The sequence below is a fragment of the Pistacia vera genome, unplaced genomic scaffold (genome assembly GCF_008641045.1).
Source record: "Pistacia vera cultivar Batoury unplaced genomic scaffold, PisVer_v2 Contig665, whole genome shotgun sequence".
Classification (NCBI taxonomy): Eukaryota; Viridiplantae; Streptophyta; class Magnoliopsida; order Sapindales; family Anacardiaceae; genus Pistacia; species Pistacia vera.
The window spans coordinates 361,243-382,859 of record NW_022196518.1 but is presented as its reverse complement, the minus strand read 5'-3'; the positions used below and the strand labels follow the sequence as shown (position 1 = coordinate 382,859).

The following is a 21,617-nucleotide window of genomic DNA, read 5'->3' as shown; positions in this document are numbered from 1 at the left end:
TATTTCCAAGTGTGCGCATCAACAAGATATTTTGAAGGGTAAACAAAACTACCAAAGAAATAGTCCCAGGCAGTATCTGGGGAAATAATTAGAGTAACCTTACCAACCAAGTTTAAGGTTTGATGCCTTACATACTATGTATAAAATAAAGGTTATTATTTAATAAAGCATTCACATTTAAAAAGTTTGATGAAATAATAGGTGTATATTATATAGTCTTGTTCTTTCATAAAACATCATTTTTATTATTATTATTATTTTTATATGTATTATGTTTAGACTTTGGAAAGATGTTGATTATGATTTATTCCTGAGAGTAAACGACATGTACCCACCCAAGGTTTCACAAAATGGCAAGTTTCCACCCTGGTTTCATAATTTCCAGATTTATTACCAAACTACCCTTAAACCTTTTACTTTTGACTGTGGTGGCTAAATATTAGAAACCTCCCTGAAAGATGGAAACATGTCCATTGCACCCCTGTGAGCTGGGCCAACCCTAGCCACCACAATTGGCATTGCAGATCAGCCAAAGCCAATGATAATAGTGGTGCAAAGGAGATTGAGAGTGGTAGGTGATGCGTAGGCCACGATGAAGAATGTGCATCGTCCGAGAGCGCAAGCCGCAATGTCGCATGTTGGATTCGGACATGGAAAATGGAGTTCAACAAGGTACCAAACGCTAGGGTAATAGGGATTTTGATAAAGGGGTCAGTGATGCTAGGGGTGGGGACGGGTGGGATTTTGATCGTCGGAATTGGTCAAAATCTGGCTTGAAAAGGCAACACCCTAAACCTAGTAGCGCCTAACAATTGGTGGGAATAATCAAATGGAAATCATGGGGGTTTTGGTGTAGGGAGGACAAAGATGCAGGTGGTGGTGTCAAGGGAGGCCAACGGCTCCAAAATCAGGCCAGATCGAGCCTGAGAAGAGAGTTGCACAACAAAAAAAAAGTTTGGCCTAAGGGTATTTGTGAGAAATTTGAGATGTAGAGGATTATTTTAAAAATTTTTATTTTTATTTCATATTTAATATAGCATAAATGACTAATTTACCCTTTGATCATTACATTAAACGATTTTCTATTAATTTAAATGTGGAAATCTAAAATTTATGAAACGAGGGGTAGGAACTTCCATTTTGCAAAACCTTGGGTGGGAACATGTCGTTTACTTATCAATAATATTACATTCACAAACTCTTCTCATAAACTTTCTCTCACAAATGTGATATGTCAACTCGTAATAGATTTTATATGCCCAACCATGAGTCCCACCTCATTAAATATGAATTGATAATTATGAACTATCATATTAACGTTTGTGAGAAAAAGCTGTGAGAATGTGTTTTTTATTAGAATGCCGATGGTATGCTATTTCCTCTGCCGACATGAATACTTTACTCAATAAATATAGATAGATTAATGCTACAGTTACCGACAGGTGTGCACCGAATGACGTGGCACAATCCTGACCGTTGATTTATTATCAATTAATATTAATCAACGGTTAGGATTTTATCACGTCATTCGATGCACAAATTCGGTGTAAACTTTTCGATAACTCTATCATTTTCCATATAGATAACGTTACCATAGTATCCTTCTCTCAAAAATATCCGTATCACAACAATGGGCCGGATCATTCATATGAAAACCGGGTTTTTCCTTATTTGAGTCTGCCCCTTTTGTTTCATCGTGCCACGTCACTAGAACACTGAACCTAACGGTTCGCAATCGCAGCTGCTCTGCTTCACCTGGCCTTGGGCGCTCGGTCAGCTTCTAATGCTCGCTCAAAAAAACAATTTCACATCACGTCAGGTTTTTTTTTTTTTTTTTTAAATTTTCTCGTTTTTGGGTCCGAAATTTATAGCTTTTGTCAGGTTTAAATCATAGAAACTCTAACGGCCTAATTAAAGAAATAGGGTTTATCAGCAGTATCAGTGTTTTGCAAATTTTGAAATGGAGGATTTATTATCTGAGAAGTATAGCACTTGTTGCTCTTTAAATTTAAGGTTTACTTAATTTTTCCCGTTTGACGCCTCTTTTAAATGTTGATTGTTATTTGGTGCAGTTTTGTTTAGCAATGGATTTAGCTTTAACAGTAGTAATGCACATTGCTATTTTCTTGGCATTAGTTGTTGAATCTATTATGCAGAAGCTAATAAACATATTCTGAATTCTGGGTGAAGTGCCTGTATAAATCATAGTGTTTCCATGTTTTTTTTTATTGATGCCAAGTTAGAGCACATGATGGTTTACACTTGATCTCTGAACTTCAGGTAAGTTCACTTGTTGAGAAGTTTATGTGCTGATGCTTTTTCTTTGCATCTTTTGTGTAAATATGTCCTGTGGTTTATTTTTGCACCTTTTTGGTGAATATGTCCTGTGATTTGCTTGGTATTATTTTCTTGTGTTGTCATTTATGTGAAGACATTGAAAAGAATGCCGAATGCTAAGTGAATTAAGTTGTTCTTATTTAATCATTATCCTTATATGGGGTCTACTTTTCTTTTGTTGGTGCAAACTTAGAGCACATGATGGTTTACACTTGATCTCTGAACTTCAGGTAAGTTCAATTGTTGAGAAGCTTATGTGCTGATGCTCTTTTTCTGCACCTTTTATCTGAATAATTTATATGTTCCTGTATTTAATCATACTTTTACAGTCCTTTCAAGTGAATAGATTTAAATAGAAGCTAAGAGACATGGAATTAAAGGAGATTTATTGTTGGGATGAGTAGCGGAAGAGAGGTTGTGTGAACTTTAATGTTCAAATTTTCAATTCTTTTAGAAATAGAGAGAGTTAGAGTAAAGCTGCTATTGCTTAGGAACTTCCATTTTTCCAACGATGAAGAGATTAGGAGAAGAGAACCCTCACAGTCCCTCCCAATTCACATGCCTGAAAACACTTTTTTTTTTTTTTTGGTTTTAAAAGTATCTTTATACAGTCTAAAAGTGCAATTTACCTCTCTCCTCTTTTTTCCTATTTTAGTCATTCTCATAAGCAACTTAGTTTCACTCAACTTTCCTTGTTTGATGCAACCATCTATTGTTTTTTTCACTATGTTTTGCTAGTTGAAGGATTATTCATTTCAGAAACAACCAATGGTTAAAGTTTCTACAAAAAATCCATAAAATTGATTTTAAGTATTTTAAGCTGATCAAATTTTTTTCCATGTATCGTTTCTTAATTTGCAGATAATGGCAAGGGGAAATGAACTAAAGAAGACTAACACGAGTTAGTCACTGGTTTGAATAGTCTTCAGCCCTCCCACTCCCACATCATTTTGTTTTTGTTGTTCACTCATCATTTGCTTCCTCTCTTTTCCTTTGTTTACAATAATGGCCCGCCTACAATGTTGAGCGAGGTGTTTAATGGTAGACCAAATGTTCGATGAAAGTAGTGTTAGACTCTCAAATACAATATAGTTCAAATTTGAAAATATGCAATACCAGTAAAATTTCAGTTTATGGTTCGTTCAATTGAAGAGAATGAATTGTATGTTCTCATCCATAAGTTTGTATTCCATGGTGCTAGCTGATACAAAATTCTCAAGAAGTAGAAGTGTAATTTTGATGGTACAGTAAAGTAGAAGAACTCATCACAAGAAAGTACCAAAGAACTTGCGCAATCCGCGGCGCACCAAACTCCCCCCTCACTTTGGGGTTAACTTGTTTTTAAAGGAACCAAGCACTGACACTGGCCTATCTCACACATACTTTGATTTTGACGAGGAAGATAAAGGAGGAGGAGATGAAAGTGAAGATGATGAACAAGACAACGATACTGTTTGGGAATCAGAAGAGCTTGAAGCTATATCGTCTCTATTTCAGGGAAGAATTCCCCAAAAACCTGGAATGTTATTTAGAGAAAGGCCTCTGCCACTTCCACTTCCTCACAAATTAAGGCCGCTCAAACTTCCCATGTCAAAGAAGCATGTTACCTTAGCTGCTCCAAAGATAGCCTCTTCACGTGCATCTATATGTAAGCAAGTGTACAAGAACCCAAATTTCCTCATCAGTTTAGCTAGGGAGATCAAAGCCCTTACTTCAAATGAGGAAGTGTCTGTGGTTCTTGACAAATGTGCTAGATTCTTGCGGAAAGGGTCATTGTCGTTAACAATTAGAGAATTGGGTCACATGGAGCTTCCTGAGAGAGCTTTGCAGACTTTCTGTTGGGTTCAGAAGCAGCCTCATCTTTTCCCAGATGATCGGGTTTTGGCTTCCACAGTTGAGGTCTTGGCAAGGCACCATGAATTGAAAGTGCCACTTGATTTAGAGAAGTTCACTAGCTTGGCTACCGTGAGTGGTTGGAGGCAATGGTGAGGGGTTTTATTGGAGGTGGAAATTTGAAGCTTGGTGGAAGCTTTCTCTGGCTGCCAGGGATTGTAAAAGAATGCTGGATCCAAGCATTTATGTGAAGTTGATATTGGAGGTTGGTAAAAATCCAGATAAATACATGCTTGTCATGACCTTACTAGATGAGCTTGGACAAGAGATGATTTTAAGTTAAGCCAGCAAGACTGTACGGCTATCATTAAAGTTGGGGTAAGGCTACATAAATTTGATGTTGGGAGAGTCTCTTCATTGGTTTAGACAATCGGAAGGGATCCAAGGTGGTTATGTACACTACCCTCATTCATAGCCGTTATTCTGAGAAGAAATACAGGGAAGCAATGACTGTTGTCTGGGATATGGAGGTCAAACTGTCTCTTTGATCTTCCGGCTTATCGAGTTGTTATAAAGCTTTTTTGTTGCTTTGAATGATCTTTCAAGGGCTGTGAGATACTTTTCGAAACTTAAGGAAGCTGGTTTCTCTCAACATATGACATATACGGGATATGATTAAAATATACATGGTTTCTGGGAGGTTGGCAAAGTGCAAGGGGTTTGCAGGGAAGCAGAGTTAGCAGGTTTCAAGTTGTATGACAAGATGGTGTCAAGATTTGTTGCAAATTGAAAGAGAAACAAGGATAGTAGTTGAAATTTCTATGTTTTTAATGTGATATTTTCTGTATTAAACATGACACCATTTTCTCTCATGTATATATATATTGTAATATTATTTCTGAACTAGATTCTTTCGTCTTAAACAAGTGAAATGAATTCAACTTCCTTTACACACACGGTTTTGGCATCCTGGAGTTTACATTTATTTCTACTTCTGAAGGGTCTTTAATGAAGACAATTATTGTTAGTTATACCATAAATGAAGGTGCGGTGGGTCACGTGAATTGTATTTCTACATCATCCAATTTATAAATATTCCAACAGTTATCACGAAGAAATATCCATAATTTACATTTTTATGGTTTGGACTTCTTTGCTTCCTGATGAAAAAAATTTTATTGGGGTCTATTGCATTTTTTTCCTTAGCTTGATGTGCTTTCCGAATGTTGTTTCTTTAGTCTCTACATTTCGAGACTAACTGCTGAGATTTGTTGTACTAATCAGAAATAAATAAGAAAAGAATGAAGGCATGATTGATTGATTTCCCTTTTAATTAATTATATCTTCATGTGTTGACAGATACATCAACTAAGACATGGATGCATGTCATACAAACAAATGGATGAAATTCCTTATTCTCACCAAATAATGTTTCAATCTCAGTCTATTTCAGCTTCGGATAAGTATTCACAGTTTCTCCTCCACATATCCTTTTCAAGATACTTCTCATAAAAGCTGCTTGCCCACTTGCTTCTACGGTCACCGCAGCAGTGCTTCTTGTGCCATAACGTCCCTGTATAGCAGAATATATCTGATAAATAAAGCGAGTTTCATGAGAGCAAATAGAAAGATATGATAACATTTACCAGTGGGGTGTCTACTTCAACGAACACAGGGCTTAGACTGTATTCCATAAAGTGAACAAATACCAGGTAATCTGCTTTCATCTGCTTAATTGAGTCCGTCATTAGTTTTTCAGCCATCTCTTTCACAGGTAATTCACCATCCCCATAATTAATCATAGTTTCTTTAAAATTCAGTCCCAGACGCTGAGCTACAGGTGAATTTTAGTTACAAGTTTTAGAAGTAGAGATTAGTCATAGTGCAAGAAAGAGTTTAGTCAAACCTTGTGCCAGGGTGAATCAAGTTTTGCATTGAAAGCACATGAATGCCTGGGCAAACTTCTTGAATGGTGATGGGTTCTCCTTTGGGTCGATTGGAGACATAAACCATAGTCTTAGAAAACATGTCAGCCAATATCAGGTTAAACCCGTTGATTGATGAGGCTCTGTCACTAGTTCCTGTGCAAATTCCATCGGACTCTTGTACTCTGCACTAGTATTCTCAGTATCACTACTTGATGAGTATAATATACTATTAGAAAGAAGAAAACAATTATTTACCTCCAAGAAAAGCACAGGCAAATCTCCTCGACTCTTTGCCTCAGGGAGGGTATGAAGCTCCAACACATTGGTGAGAAAAGCCACTCTGCTGTTCTTGAACAAGCTAACCATGTCCCTCCAGCCAGTTCATCTCTCCCTCTAATATTTCACCACCATCCCACCATCCCACTGGCTTTGTAGGCCAGAGCCACCACCCAAAAAAAAAAAAAAAAACCAAACCGATTAGTCGAAGACAGGCACCAAAAACACAAATACATAAATATAAACAAGGAAAAGAAGTGCATGCCTCTGATGATATTCATCTCTGTTTTGCAAGAGTAGTAGAGGGTAGAGAGGATGAGCTTGCCAAATAAAAGCAGCTAGCACATTTTGATTAAGTATGAAACAGTGGAGTGTCAAAGCTAGAATGATGAGTTAATGGGAATTAAATAAGAGAGTGGAAGAGATGAGCATGAGCTCTTTTTCTGCATGTCTTCTCTTCTGATAAAAGCGTCACAGCTTATTTTTTTATTCCTTTTTTCAGATTTTGCCAGATTTCTCGACGTTACCTTCATGCAAGAAACAAAGACATTTATTCTAAAATAATTGAGATCCACCTTAATAAATAACCACGTCCAAAACGATCCTCACAGTGAGATTTTCAATTCGTCCTAACCATTTAAGGTAGGTTTAATATATAAATATCATAAAGTTATAATTAATTTGACTATATTTATTCCAATAATGGGTGTACGCATAGAGATTAATTAATTAGAGGATGGGATGGACCATATTTTTTCACCATAAAAGCTGAAATATGTGAAGTGTGAACATCGCAGCTTCTCTTGTATTTCCAAGTGTGGCATCAACAAGATATTTTGAAGGGTAAACAAAACTACCAAGAAATAGTCCCAGGCAGTATCTGGGGAAATAATTAGAGTAACCTTACCAACCAAGTTTAAGGTTTGATGCCTTACATACTATGTATAAAATAAAGGTTTTATTTAATAAAGCATTCACATTTAAAAAGTTTGATGAATAATAGGTGTATATTATATAGTCTTGTTCTTTATAAAACATCATTTTTAATTATTTATTTTTATATGTATTATGTTAGACTTTGGAAAGATGTTGATTAGATTTATTCCTGAGGAGTAAACGACATGTACCCACCCAAGGTTTCACAAAATGGCAAGTTTCCACCTGGTTTTCAATTTCCAGATTATTACCAAACTACCCTTAAACCTTTTACTTTTGACTGTGGTGGCTAAATATTAGAAACCTCCTGAAAGATGGAAACATGTCCATGCACCCCTGTGAGCTGGGCCAACCCTAGCACCACAATTGGCATGCAGATCAGCCAAAGCCAATGATAATAGTGGTGCAAAGGAGATTGAGAGTGGTAGGTGATGCGTAGGCCACGATGAGAATGTGGATGTCCGAGGGCGCAAGCCGCAATGTCGCATGTTGGATTCGGACATGGAAAATGGAGTTCAACAAAGGTACCAAACGCTAGGGTAATAGGGATTTTGATAAAGGGGTCAGTGATGCTAGGGTGGGGACGGGTGGGATTTGATGTCGGAATTGGGTCAAAATCTGGCTTGAAAAGGCAACACCCTAAACCTAGTACGCCTAACAATTGGTGGGAATAATCAAATGGAAATCATGGGGGTTTTGGTGTAGGGAGGACAAAGATTGCAGGTGGTGTGTCAAGGGAGGCCAACGGCTCCAAAATCAGGCCAGATCGAGCCTGAGAAGGAGTTGCACAACAAAAAAAAGTTTGGTAAGGGTATTTGTGAGAATTTGAGATGTAGAGGATTATTTTAAAATTTTTATTTTATTTCATATTTAATATAGCATATGACTAATTTACCCTTTGATCATTACATTAAACGATTTTCTTTAATTAAATGTGGAAATCTAAAATTTATGAAACGAGGGGTAGGAACTTCCATTTTGCAAAACTTGGGTGGGAACATGTCGTTTACTTATCAATATATTACATTCACAAACTCTTCTCATAAACTTTCTTCACAAATGTGATATGTCAACTCGTAATAGATTTATATGCCCCAACCATGAGTCCACCTCATTAAATATGAATTGATAATTATGAACTATCATATTAACGTTTGTGAGAAAAAGCTGTGGAGAATGTGTTTTTTATTAGAATGCCGATGGTATTATTTCCTCTGCCGACATGAATACTTACTCAAAAATATAGATAGATTAAGTACAGTACCGACAGGTGTGCACCGAATGACGTGGCACAATCTGACCGTTGATTTATTATCATTATATTAATCAACGGTTAGGATTTATCACGTCATTCGATGCAAATTCGGTGTAAACTTTTGATAACTCTATCATTTTCCATATAGATAACGTTACCATAGTATCCTTCTCTCAAAAATATCCGTATCACAACAATGGGCCGGATCATTCATATGAAAACGGGTTTTTCCTTATTTGAGTTGCCCTTTGTTTCATCGGCCACGCACTAGAACACTGAACCTAACGGTTCGCAATCGCAGCTGCTCTGCTTCCCCTGGCCTTGGGCGCTCGGCAGCTTCTAATGCTCGCTCAAAAAAACAATTTCAATCACGTCAGGTTTTTTTTTTTTTTTTTTATTTTTCGTTTTTGGGTCCGAAATTTATAGCTTTTGTCGGTTTAAATCATAGAAACTCTAACGGCCTAATTAAAGAAATAGGGTTTATCAGCAGTATCAGTGTTTTGCAAATTTTGAAATGGAGGATTTTATCTGAGAAGTATAGCACTTGTTGCTCTTTAATTTAAGGTTACTAATTTTTCCCGTTTACGCCTCTTTTAAATGTTGATTGTTTTTGTGCAGTTTTGTTTAGCAAGGATTTAGCTTTAACAGTAGTAATGCACATTGCATTTTCTTGGCATAGTGTTGAATCTATTATGCAGAAGTAATAAACTATTGAATTCTGGGTGAAGTGCCTGTATAAATCATAGTGTTCCATGTTTTTTTTTATTGATGCCCGTTAGAGCACATGATGGTTTACACTTGATCTCTGAACTTCAGGTAAGTTCACTTGTGAGAAGTTATGTGCTGATGCTTTTCTTTGCATCTTTGTGAAATATGTCCTGTGGTTTATTTTTTACCTTTTGGTGAATATGTCCTGTGATTTGCTTGGTATTATTTTCTTGTGTCATTATGTGAAGACATTGAAAAGAATGCCGAATGCAAGTGAATTAAGTTGTTCTTATTTAATCATTATCCTTATATGGGGTCTACTTTTCTTTTGTTGGTGCAAACTTAGAGCACTGATGGTTTACACTGATCTTGAACTTCAGGTAAGTTCAATTGTTGAGAAGCTTATGTGCTGATGCTTTTTCTGCACTTTTATTTGAATAATTATATGTTCCTGTATTAATCATACTTTACATCCTTTCAAGTGAATAGATTTAAATAGAAGCTAAGAGACATGGAATTAAAGGAGATTTTTGTTGGGATGAGTAGCGGAAGAGAGGTTGTGTGAACTTTAATGTTCAAATTTTCAATTCTTTAGAAATAGAGAGAGTTAGAGTAAAGCTGCTATGCTTAGGAATTCCATTTTTCAACGATGAAGAGTTAGGAGAAGAGAACCCTCACAGTCCCTCCAATTACATGCCTGAAAACACTTTTTTTTTTTTTTTTTTTTAAAGTATCTTTATACAGTCTAAAAGTGCAATTTACCTCTCTCTCTTTTTTCCTATTTAGTCATTCTCATAAGCAACTTAGTTTCACTCAACTTTCCTTGTTTGATGCAACCATCTATTGTTTTTTCACTATGTTTTGCTAGTTGAAGGATTATTCATTCAGAACAACCAATGGTTAAAGTTTTACAAAAAATCCATAAAATTGATTTTAAGTATTTTAAGCTGATCAAATTTTTTTCCATGTATCGTTTCTTAATTGCAGATAATGGCAAGGGGAAATGAATAAAGAAGACTAACACGAGTTAGTCACTGGTTTGAATAGTCTTCAGCCCTCCCACTCCACATCATTTTGTTTTGTTGTTCAACATCATTTGCTTCCTCCTTTTCCTTTGTTACAATAATGGCCCCCTACAATGTTGAGCGAGGTGTTTAATGGTAGACCAAAATGTTCGATGAAAGTAGTGTTAGACTCTCAAATACAATTGTTCCAATTTGAAAATATGCAAACCAGTAAAATTTCAGTGTATGGTGTTCAATGAAGAGAATGAATTGTATGTTCTCATCCAAGTTTGTATTCCATGGTGCTAGCTGATACAAAATTCTCAAGAAGTAGAAGGTGAACTTTGATGGCACAGTCAAGCAGAGACTCATCACAAGAAAGTACCAAGAACTTGCGCAATCGCGGCGCACCAAACTTCCCCCTGACTTGGGGTTAAATGTTTTTAAAGAAACCAAGCAGTGACACTGGCCTATCTCAACATACTTTGATTTTGACGAGGAAGATAAAGGAGGAGGGATGGAAGTGAAGATGATGAACAAGACAAGATACTGTTTGGGAATCAGAAGAGCTTGAAGCGATATTGTCTCTATTTCAGGGAAGAGTTCCCAAAAACCTGGAATGGTATTTAGAGAAAGGCCTTGCCACTTCCACTTCCTCACAAATTAAGGCCGCTCAAACTTCCATGTCAAAGAAGCATGTTACCTTAGCTGCTCCAAAGAGCCTCTCACGTGCATCTATATGTAAGCAAGTGTACAAGAACCAAATTTCCTCACAGTTTAGCTAGGGAGATCAAAGCCCTTACTTCAAATGAGGAAGTGTCTGTGGGTTTGACAAATGTGCTAGATTCTTGCGGAAAGGGTCATTGTCGTTAACAATTAGAGAAATGGGTCAATGGAGCTTCCTGAGAGAGCTTTGCAGAATTTCTGTTGGTTCAGAAGCAGCCTCATCTTTTCCCAGATGATCGGGTTTTGGCTTCCACAGTTGAGGTCTGGCAAGGCACCCTGAATTGAAAGTGCACTTGATTTAGAGAAGTTCACTAGCTTGGCTAGTCGGAGTGTGTTGGAGGCAACGGTGAGGGGTTTTATCGGGGTGGAAATTTGAAGCTGCTTGGAAGCTTCTCTTGGCTGCCAGGGATAGTAAAAGAATGTGGACCCAAGCATTATGTGAAGTGATATTGGAGGGTGGTAAAAATCCAGATAATACATGCGTCTGACCTTACTAGATGAGCTTGGACAAAGAGATGATTTTAAGTTAAGCCAGCAAGACTGTACGGCTATCATGAAAGTTGGGGTAAGGCTACATAAATTTGATGTTGTGGAGAGTCTCTTTCATTGGTTTAGACAATCTGGAAGGGATCCAAGTGTGGTTATGTACACTACCCTCATTCTAAGCCGTTATTCTGAGAAGAAATACAGGGAAGCATTGACTGTTGTTGGGATATGGAGGCTTCAAACTGTCTCTTTGATCTTCCGGCTTATCGAGTTGTTATTAAGCTTTTGTGCTTTGAATGATCTTTCAAGGGCTGTGAGATACTTTCGAAACTTAGGAAGCTGGTTTCTCTCAACATATGACATATACCGGGATATGATTAAAATATACATGGTTTCTGGGAGGTTGGCAAAGTGCAAGGAGGTTTGCAGGGAAGCAGAGTTAGCAGGTTTCAAGTTGTATGAACAGTTGGTGTCAAGATTTGTTGCAAATTGAAAGAGAAACAAGGATAGTAGTTGAAATTTCTGTGTTTTTAATGTGATATTTTCTGTATTAATCATGACACCATTTTCTCTCATGTATATGTATATGTAATATATTTCTGAACTAGATTCTTTCGTCTAAAAAAGTGAAATGAAAATTCAACTGCCTTTCACTACAAACGGTTTTTTGGATCCTGGACTTTAACATTATTTCTACTTCTGAGAGGGTCTTAATGAAGACAATTATTGTTAGTTATACCATAAATGAAGGTGCGTGTGGGCTCACTGTAAGTTGTATTTCTAGTTCACATCATCCAATTATAAATATTTCCCAACAGTTATCACGAAGAAATATCCATAATTTACATTTTTATTGGTTTGGACTTCTTTGCTTCTGATCAAAAAATTCTGACTACTGTGGACTGACATGACTAATCTTTGATGTCTATTTGGTGATTATATATTGGGGTCTATTGCATTTTTTTCTTCAGCTTGATGTGCTTTTCGAATGTTGTTTCTTTAGTCTCTACATTTCGAGAATAACTGCTGAGATTTGTTGTACTAATCAGAATAAATATAGAAAAGATGAAGGCATATTGATTGATTTCCCTTTAATTAATTCATTATCTTCATGTGTTGACAGATACATCAACTAAGACATGGATGCATGCATACAAACAAATGGATGATTAATTCCTTATTCTCACCATATGTTTCATTATCTCTAGTCTTTCAGCTTCGGAATATAGTATTTCACAGTTTTTCCTTCCACATATCCTTTTCAAGATACTTCTCATAAAAGCTTGCTTGCCCACTTGCTTCTACGGTCACCGCAGCAGTGGCTTCTTGTGCCATAACGTCCTGTATAGCAGATATATCTGATAAATAAAGAGTTTTCATGAGAGCAAATAGAAAGTATATGAATTAACATTTACCAGTGGGGTGTCACTTCAACGAACACAGAGCTTAGACTGTATTCCCCATCAAGTGAACAAATACCAGGTAACTGCTTTCATTGCCTTAATTGAGTCCGTCATTAGTTTTTCGGCCATCTCTTTCACAGGTAATTCACCATCCCCATAATTAATCAACAGTTCTTTAAAATTCAGTCCCAGACGTGAGCCTACAGGTGAATTTTAGTTACAAGTTTTGGAAGTAGAGATTAGTCATAGTGCAAGAAAGAGTTTAGTCAAACCTTGTGCCAGGGTGAATCAAGTTTTGCATTTGAAAGCACATGAATGCCTGGGCAAATATATGGTGATGGGTTCTCCTTTGGGTCGATTGGAGACATAAACCATAGTCTTAGAAAACATGTCAGCCAATATCAGGTTAAACCCGTTGTATTGGTGAGCCTCTGTCACTAGTTCCTGTGCAAATTCCCTCGGACTCTTTGTACTCTGCACTAGTATTCTCAGTTCACTACTTGATGAGTATAATAATACTATTAGAAAGAAGAAAACAAATATTTACCTCCAAGAAAAGCACAGGCAAATCTCCTCGACTCTTTGCCTCAGGGAGGGTATGAAGCTCCAACACATTGGTGAGAAAAGCCACTCTGCCTGTTCTGAACAAGCTAACCATGTCCCTCCAGCCAGTTCACTCTCTCCTCCTAATATTTCACACCATCCACCCATCCCACTGGCTTTGTAGGCCTAGAGCCACCACCCAAAAAAAAAAAACACAAACCGATTAGTCGAAGACAAGCACCAAAAACACAAATGCATAAATATATAACAAGGAAAAGAAGTGCATGCCTCTGATGATATTCATCTCTGTTTTGCAAGAGCAGTAGAGGGTAGAGAGGATGAGCTTGCCAAATAAAAGCAGCTATACACATTTTGATTAAAGTATGAAACAGTAGAGTGTCAAAAGCTAGAATGATGAATATAATGGGAATTGAAATAAGAGAGTGGAAGAGATAAGCATAAGTTCTTTTTCCTGCATATGTTTTTCTCTGCTGATATAAGCATGGCAGCTGGCTATATATAAACTTTAAACAGGTGACAGAAGAAGCTACCAATTTAACGCACGCAGTAAACGGGTTTGACATATCTCTTTATATTCATTTTTAAACTTATCTTGTAACTATACTCATATTACTTCAACTTTGTCTTAAGAGGAAGAGAATTGTTAAACTACAGCTTGCCAGCTTGGTTAAGGGGCAGATCCAAAATCCTATCCAAATTCTTATTAAAGTACGGGAAAAAGCAGTGTAATTAAAGCCTACAATTGGTGTTCAAAACTGGAAATGTGCGGTGTTACTTGAGGCAATTAAAGGACAGAGGCGACTTGTTTGGTGGCCAATTCGTTTGGTAGATGCATATTACATAACATAAGAGGTGATTATTTGAAGAAATCAGGAGGCCGCCGCCATTCTAATTAATTACATATTCTTGGTTTTTAATTCTGTTTGGTTAAATTCCATGTGCTTAGGTCTATTGGTTTTCTCTGCCCAATTTGTCGGCTGTCTTCATTGCTTAATTAAGTTTTAGCCTACTTTCCCTTTTTTAAGATAATATTTACGTATAGATTCTTGATATTATTATTGTAAATTACTTAATTTTATTATATATATATATATATATATATTTTTTTTTTTTTTTCTGTAACCAAGGTGTCTAGATAGCTTATACACATCTCGACTAATTCTCTGGAGAGACTAATACAAACAATCTATTATCATGACCTCTCACTTAAATTATATATGTTTAGATAGAGAATCGAACTTGAAATCGTATATTCGTTTGGTTCAAAATTGGGAATACTACTTTTAGTATTCCCAAAAAAGTTAAACAGTAAAATACCCAAAAACTCTCATTTTTGGGAATACTACTTTCAATATTATTCAATTTTTTTAAACCCTCTAAATTTGTTAATTTAATTAAATACCCCTAAACATTTTTTTAAAATTACAAAAACACCCCAACAATCCACATTTGCCAGATTCCGGAATCTGGTAGGATGGCGCACTACCGACTGAATCTGGACGGTAGTGCACCGCTTTAACCTTTTCCGGTTAGATCCACGGTGGATTTGGCCGGAAAAGGTCAGATCTAAGGCCAAAGATCTGGCCGTTGACGGCTAGATCTTTGGCCGTAACAGTCGGTCACGACGGCCAACAAACGGTCGTCGTTGACCATCAACGACGACCGTTTGTTAGCCGTCATTGAGAGCAAATACGACTAGATCTGGCCGTAATCTGGCCTTTGCCGGCCATATCCACCGTAGATCTGGCCGAAAAAGGCCGTATCGGCGCATGACAGGCAAGATCCAGCCGGTCATACACCGATAAGGCGACTCTGGCCACCTCCGGTGGTGGTGGCCGACTGGGGGTATTTGAGGGTGGGTTGGGGGTGTTTTTATTAACTTTTAATGTTTTATTATAAGAGGTATTTTGTAAAAAAACAAACATAGGGGGCATTTTATTAATTTATAAATCTTACATCGTAATACCAGCCCAATTCAACTTTTTTTTAACTTTTTTCAAAAAAAATTTTTCAAAACCCCCAAATTTTGAACCAAACAAAGCTTAGAGCATTGAGAATGAGAACAACCCTTCAATAGTTTTACTTATCCACATTATCCCTAATTCGTCCTATCTATCTAAAAGTCAAGAATGAATTTAATTTGACTAATTCATTGAGCCGTAAATCATACGCGAACAAATTTATAACCATTACAATGATTGTAGTAGTATCAACATTTATTAATAAAGAAAGTATCTACCCTCCCCAACGCCAACGCCCAATACAAATCTGAAAGCACAACCAATTTTGAGGCTTTGTTATTGCCAAACACGACCTACAACATTATGAATGATAGAACCCCACTCACCGATTCTTTGGGTAAATCGTAAATGTTTCATTATGCAGACACCTAAATCTATGCCCTTCCTCAACCCATTTCACTATCTTATATTAAAATCCATATAATCCCAATCCAATCAATCTTTGTCACAATATGAACATTACCACGTTCAATTTCGTGACATTAAATAACAAAATCCACGTTTGCACCACCAACAACAAATGCGGCTTAAAGGAGCTTTGAAATTATGACCGTCCGTCCTCACCCCAAAAAAATCAAAATCATTCTGGTGGGGCTTGTATTGTATTCAGAGATTCTAAATGTTGTTTGTTACACACGAAAAGAATCAACTATAAAGTATAAAGTCTGTGTGATTTGTACATTCAATATAATTAAATATTTTATAATTCAATTTAAATAATCGGATCGGGTTTGTTTGATGTATGACAGATCCTGAGGGTTTGTCCGATTTTGTCAAGAAAAAACGACTCCAGATGATAAGAATGTTTTTGTGTAAATTATTAATTTTATAAATATATCACGTGTATAGGCAACCCATTTCACGTGACGGTCCGTCCACGTCGGCAAAGGGGTTCACGCGAACCAACCCGATCTCAGATATTAATCAATTGAGTAGGAAATTAATAAAAATAAATAAAAGAAAAAGAAAATGGTCCGCTGTACCTGTTTGGAGACAGAATAGAATAGACAGAAAAAGAAAGGAAGAAAGAAAGAATGGGGGGTGAATTAGCAGCAACAGCAACAATGACAAAGAAGAAGAAAAAGAAGGGACGCCCTTCCCTCTTGGACATCCAAAAACGGTCCCTCAAACAACAACAATTAGACCAACGTAATCAACAACAACAACAACAACAACAACAAAACCCTAATTCTTTCAAATCTAACCGCCGATCTACTCGACAAAACCCTAATTCCAATTACAATGACGTCGACGACGACGATGAGCGCAAAGAGAAGAAGCACAAGTTATTACTCGGCTTGGACAATTCTTCTAACCATCAGCAACAACACTATCCGATTTCTTCGCCCGATTTTTCCGGTCCTAATTCGATTCTTGACGGCAAGCGTCGCAAGATCAACTCCATCCATACCGGATCTGATCAAACGGTGATCATCATTTCCTGTATTATTAATTAATTTTGGCGGTTTTGTTGATCGACTTTTAAAAAATTCTTTCAACTAAATAAAAATTTAAATACTTTTGGGATTTCGCGCGAAAATTAAAGTTTATGGTTGGTTGGATCGGAAGTGAATGGACGTGTTTGACTTAGTCAGGCTTTTCTTTTACTCTTTTCTGCATACAATATTAATTAATTAACTTTTTATTTTTATTTTTTGGGGAAATGTTTTGAGTGGTAGTTGGTTTCTTTATTTCGTAAATTTATTTTAAAATTTTGCAGTACTATTATTTTATACTGGAAGTTTGTAGTTAATCGTCCCAAAATAATAGACGCACAGACCCTCTTGTCTGGAAAGCTTAAATTTTGTCTTTTTCTTTATTAATAATAATTATTACTTATTTTTTCTTTGCTTGTTGTACACCTTTTTACTGTAACTTTCGATATTTGATGCTTCAAAGGTTTTAGTGTTTTTTTTTTTTTTTTTTTTTAAATTTATAATTTATATATTTAATATGGAAGTAATTTCCTTGCAGGAAGAAAAGGTTTTGAAAGCGACGGACACTCTTCGTGGTATCTATTAATATCGATATTGTTGGAATTCAAAAAATAATAAGTTTAGACTGAATTATGCAATTTTTTTATGTGGACAGGGTCACCGGTGGACTCCGGTCCCACGACGCCTTTGCCAGACAAAAAGTTGTTGGTGTTCGTTCTTGACAGGCTTCAAAAGTGTGTTGTTTTAGCTGCTATGAATTTCTTTCGTTCTTTCAATACTATTATGTTATGCTTTTCTAATTGGGTTTTGATTGGTTTGTGTGTAACTTCTTTCAGGAAGGACACTTACGGGGTGTTTTCTGAGCCAGTGGATTCAGAAGAGGTGCATTTTTTTTTTTTTTTGTAAAGAAATGTTGCTTCTTTATACATGTATGCAATGATTGAATTAAAAGTTTCATGATTTGATGAAAATTTCCTTGTTTTGATGCAGCTTCCTGATTACCATGAGATTATTGCTCATCCAATGGATTTCGCTACTTTGAGGAAGAAACTAGATGGAGGGTCTTATACCAACTTGGAGCAATTTGAGGTTGGTTTAATACGTCTATTATTTGATAATTTTGGATATACGAGCTAAATTTCTTGGACTAGAGTTTGCTTGAATCAACCTTTGTCGATTTTTGCACCCAATGACCAGCCGGATGGCAGTTCAGTTTTTTGTTAAATTATGGGGATTGTATCTAGTGGATTTGATGATTCCGTGCTCCATTACTTAGATTTTGAACTTCAAAAACTCTGTTTGCGTTGGATTTGAGCGTGGTACCGTGTAGAGAATAAATTGGGATTCTTGAATATTATTATTATCTAACTCATATTGGTTACGTAAGGTTCTTCTTGTCTAGTATTGAAGTTTTTTATAATGAGTTGCTGATTTGACTGGTCACCATTTGTGACCCTGTGTGGACCACTCATCATTTTCGAGCCTGTCTCCTACCATATATTTTACAGATTCTGCAATTAAAGCCTATATTTTTCTTTCTTCAAGACTAACTGAAGGATAGTCGTTTGGATACAAGTAAATCAACCTAAGACCACTAGGACCAATGATTGCACAAGAATGGATGGATAATTTGATTTGGATTAAGAATCTTATGAGAATAAGGAGAGTGAATTGAGTGTGGACTAGGCAATTAGGAATACTTGATTAGCTTTGAAGTTCTGTAATTATGTTTGACCCCGTTGGTTCTCAGCCACATTCTTGATGTAAGAGTGATGTATGTCAACGGTGGTAGCTTGTGTTTTGTTCTCCACTTATAGATGTCTTATTTTTTACTATTTGGATAGCCTTAAGACCATCCTTTGAACTATTATCTAGTATACGCATGTGGAGTCCTTTGAGTTTCTAGATTATCTTGGCTAAATAAGCTTCAGCAGTTCAATTAAGAATGCATAATTGTTAATATGCATCGTAGTGCGGCCATTATCTAATGATTTGTCCATGGTGATTGATAGAGACTTATTTATGATCTTTGGTTTAATGTCATTACGCTGGGTCCATTCCAAAAATGGTGTAATGCAGAATCAAGAGTCAATCTTGCTTATGACTTAAATATGAACCATTATTATGACTCCTTAATAGTTAAGAGTGTGTGGTTGTCATATAAACCATTTGTAATTTGAAATTGAGACCAGTCTCTGTTGTTCCGCAGCATTCATGAGGGAATTTAGTTTCCACTAATCTTGCTTTTCTTTCTGGTGAAAATGTTTGATGTTGATCTATGAGTAACTTGACACTTTTGGCTATCATTTTCTTTGTGCAGAAAGACGTTTTTCTCATTTGTTCCAATGCAATGCAATATAATTCACCAGATACGATTTACTTCAGACAGGTTTAATCTGGTTTCAGATCGTTATGTGTTTTCTTAGGGTTCTCTTTCTTGTGTTTTCTTTTTTTTGTGACAGTTGAAAATGTTTCTGTAGGCACGAACCATTCAAGAGATGGCAAAAAAGGACTTCGAAAATTTGAGGCAAGATAGTGATAGTGAACCACAACCTCAACCAAAAGTTGTGAGGAGAGGCAGGCCACCAAAGAGCTTGAAAAAGTCACTTGACACCTCTCCTTCTGATCGTGCTGCTTGTGAGGTTTCCTCTGATGCAACCCTTGCTAATGGAGGAGATAATGGCAACTGGTCTAGTGCTCACAATCTAAGAAAAGGACCAATGCCATCATTCAAGTTTCGGACTGCTGATGCATTAAACAGGGCCTCTTATGGCTCTCATTCTCTTGCTGGTGAAACTTATACTAGCTGGTTATCGGAATGGGAGAATGAATTTCCAGGTTTGTGGTTTGAGTGGACTCTGACCTACTGCTTCATGTTCAGGGCCTATTATGACTCTCACCCTTTTTTCCTATGTATATTGAGTCTCCTTTTTCTTTTCTTGATCTATTTGCAGCTTCTGTTGTGAAGGCTGTGTTGAAGTATGGGAAAAAACAATCTACGTTAGATGAGAATAAACGCGACACCTATGAGGACTCGTTGTCTTCTGGGCATGAGCCATCTGTTTTCACAACCTTTGAGGGAGAATTGAAGCAACTAATGGTGGTATGTGTTATTCAAGTTCTTTTCATTCTTTGTTTTAATTATTATTTATTTTTTTCAAATTGGTAAGCTGTTGCCACTCAACAATGTTATGACCTATGGTTGAGATATTTTTTTCCCCTTTCTTATTTTTCGTGATCTAGAGGATAGAGATTCGGAGTTAAATTTCCATCAGAATAAATATTATGAAATTTGAAACAGATATCACAGATTTTTGCTTCTGGCTGAATGATTGATTCCTTTATTTTTATGGAACTGGTAATAACTTGTATGTTATATTGTAATAGATGATAGATGCATTAAATAACCTAGAGGAAATCAACCAATCCAGATGGTCACATATCTGCCTGTTAATAATATTGTAGCAGGTGTTCCTAAGTCCATGTAGAGGTTTGCTTGTTGGTAATCTTATCTATTTATTGATTCATTTAATTAGGTTGGTCTAAACTCTGAGCATGGTTATGCTAGAAGCTTGGCTCGATTTGCCGCAGATCTTGGACCAGTTGTTTGGAAAATTGCTTCAAAGAAAATTGAAAGTGTTTTGCCTGTTGGGGTCAAGGTAAGTCCTGGATGGGTAGGAGAAAACAAGGTTAATGAGCAGCAGCAGAACTTATTTGCTGAAAAACAGAAATCGTCAAATAATTATATGTATGGTGACCGTTCAAGCAGACTTCTATCTCCGACCACTTCTGGGTCAAACTCTGCTATCGGAAACAGATATTCTATGCAAGTTGGGGAAGATATGGAAAATAACAGAGAAGTTAACTCCCAAAATGAGCCAATGTTTCTGGGTAATACTCTTGGTGGGTTAAAACCTGCATCTCGTTTTCAGTCTCAGTCAAGACCTGTAATCCATTCTGGTATGAATGGTTTTAGTGGTACTGGTGGTTTTGGATTTAACTCTTCGCCTCAAGTGGGGACAGCAGGGCTTGGCACAGAACCTGGAAAGTCCAGGTTTGACAATAGTTCAGTGCCTTCTGGAATGCTTGGCGTGGTTCGAAATGGCACCCATCCCATTTACTCAATGCCCACAAATGATCATGATTCAAACCTTTCAAACGTGGCAGATTGCTCAAGTATTCGACACTCGGAAGATTCCTTGGTCCTAGGCTTTGGCTCTAGGTCACATACAGCAGTGGATCTGGGGCTACAGGGGGAGTCATCTTGGCAGGAATTGTCAACATTTAATAAACAGGTGTTTCATCCATTTCCACCTGACCTGAATGTTAGATTCCTTGCGCCGGGGTCACCTATTTCGAATATCCAGATTAGCTCACAACAGCAGCCTGATTTGGCATTACAGCTCTGATTATGAAATAAAAAAAAAAAAAAAAAAAACGACATTTCCCTTCAATTCAACTTGGGGTATTGGAAGGTTAGGTTTTCCTTAAAGTTTAATCTTTTGCCCAAATAGGAATAGCATTGTGGCAGGCAGGCCATGTTTCCCATATCTTTGATTTTCGTGACTCCGAAGAGTTGCCACATCGGAGAGTGTAGGGAAATATTTTGTACAGATTAATATATCCATTTTTTTACCTGGTGGAATTCACAGTTTAATATGTAAGTGTAACACAAATTCTTTACATTGGGATATTTTCAAATGT

At 36.7% G+C, this 21,617-nt stretch overlaps 1 protein-coding gene, 4 non-coding genes and 4 pseudogenes across 5 annotated transcripts; 7 read left to right on the top strand and 2 right to left on the bottom strand.

Moving 5' to 3' along the window:
* The first annotated feature begins 592 nt into the window (after positions 1-592).
* On the top strand, positions 593-5,093 carry LOC116112670 (annotated as a pseudogene).
* On the top strand, positions 2,254-2,317 carry LOC116112694. The gene has a single exon (XR_004125279.1). It is a non-coding gene; the product is annotated as a small nucleolar RNA snoR101 (small nucleolar RNA).
* LOC116112697 lies at positions 2,541-2,604 on the top strand. The gene has a single exon (XR_004125282.1). It is a non-coding gene; the product is annotated as a small nucleolar RNA snoR101 (small nucleolar RNA).
* Positions 5,094-5,609: 516 nt separating the features above from the next.
* LOC116112669 lies at positions 5,610-7,798 on the bottom strand (annotated as a pseudogene).
* Positions 7,799-9,354: 1,556 nt separating this feature from the next.
* LOC116112698 lies at positions 9,355-9,416 on the top strand. The gene has a single exon (XR_004125283.1). It is a non-coding gene; the product is annotated as a small nucleolar RNA snoR101 (small nucleolar RNA).
* A 210-nt stretch (positions 9,417-9,626) lies between these two features.
* On the top strand, positions 9,627-12,072 carry LOC116112667 (annotated as a pseudogene).
* LOC116112695 lies at positions 9,629-9,690 on the top strand. The gene has a single exon (XR_004125280.1). It is a non-coding gene; the product is annotated as a small nucleolar RNA snoR101 (small nucleolar RNA).
* A 613-nt stretch (positions 12,073-12,685) lies between the features above and the next one.
* LOC116112693 lies at positions 12,686-14,001 on the bottom strand (annotated as a pseudogene).
* Positions 14,002-16,442: 2,441 nt separating this feature from the next.
* LOC116112676 lies at positions 16,443-21,570 on the top strand. The gene is made up of 9 exons (XM_031398796.1): positions 16,443-16,904; positions 17,452-17,488; positions 17,569-17,647; positions 17,750-17,795; positions 17,904-18,002; positions 19,234-19,302; positions 19,394-19,751; positions 19,868-20,016; positions 20,450-21,570. Exons 1-9 carry the CDS (start codon positions 16,512-16,514, stop codon positions 21,320-21,322), a joined length of 2,103 nt encoding a protein of 700 aa, XP_031254656.1. The 5' UTR covers positions 16,443-16,511; the 3' UTR covers positions 21,323-21,570.
* The last annotated feature ends 47 nt before the right edge of the window (positions 21,571-21,617 follow it).

Excerpts from the sequence above, each read along its gene's own strand:
- LOC116112676 (XM_031398796.1), top strand. The coding sequence starts at position 16,512 with ATGGGGGGTGAATTAGCAGCAACAGCAACAATGACAAAGAAGAAGAAA. Across the intron at positions 17,648-17,749 it reads GTTCTTGACAGGCTTCAAAA|GAAGGACACTTACGGGGTGT; the intron begins GTGTGTTGTTTT and ends AACTTCTTTCAG. Across the intron at positions 17,796-17,903 it reads AGCCAGTGGATTCAGAAGAG|CTTCCTGATTACCATGAGAT; the intron begins GTGCATTTTTTT and ends GTTTTGATGCAG.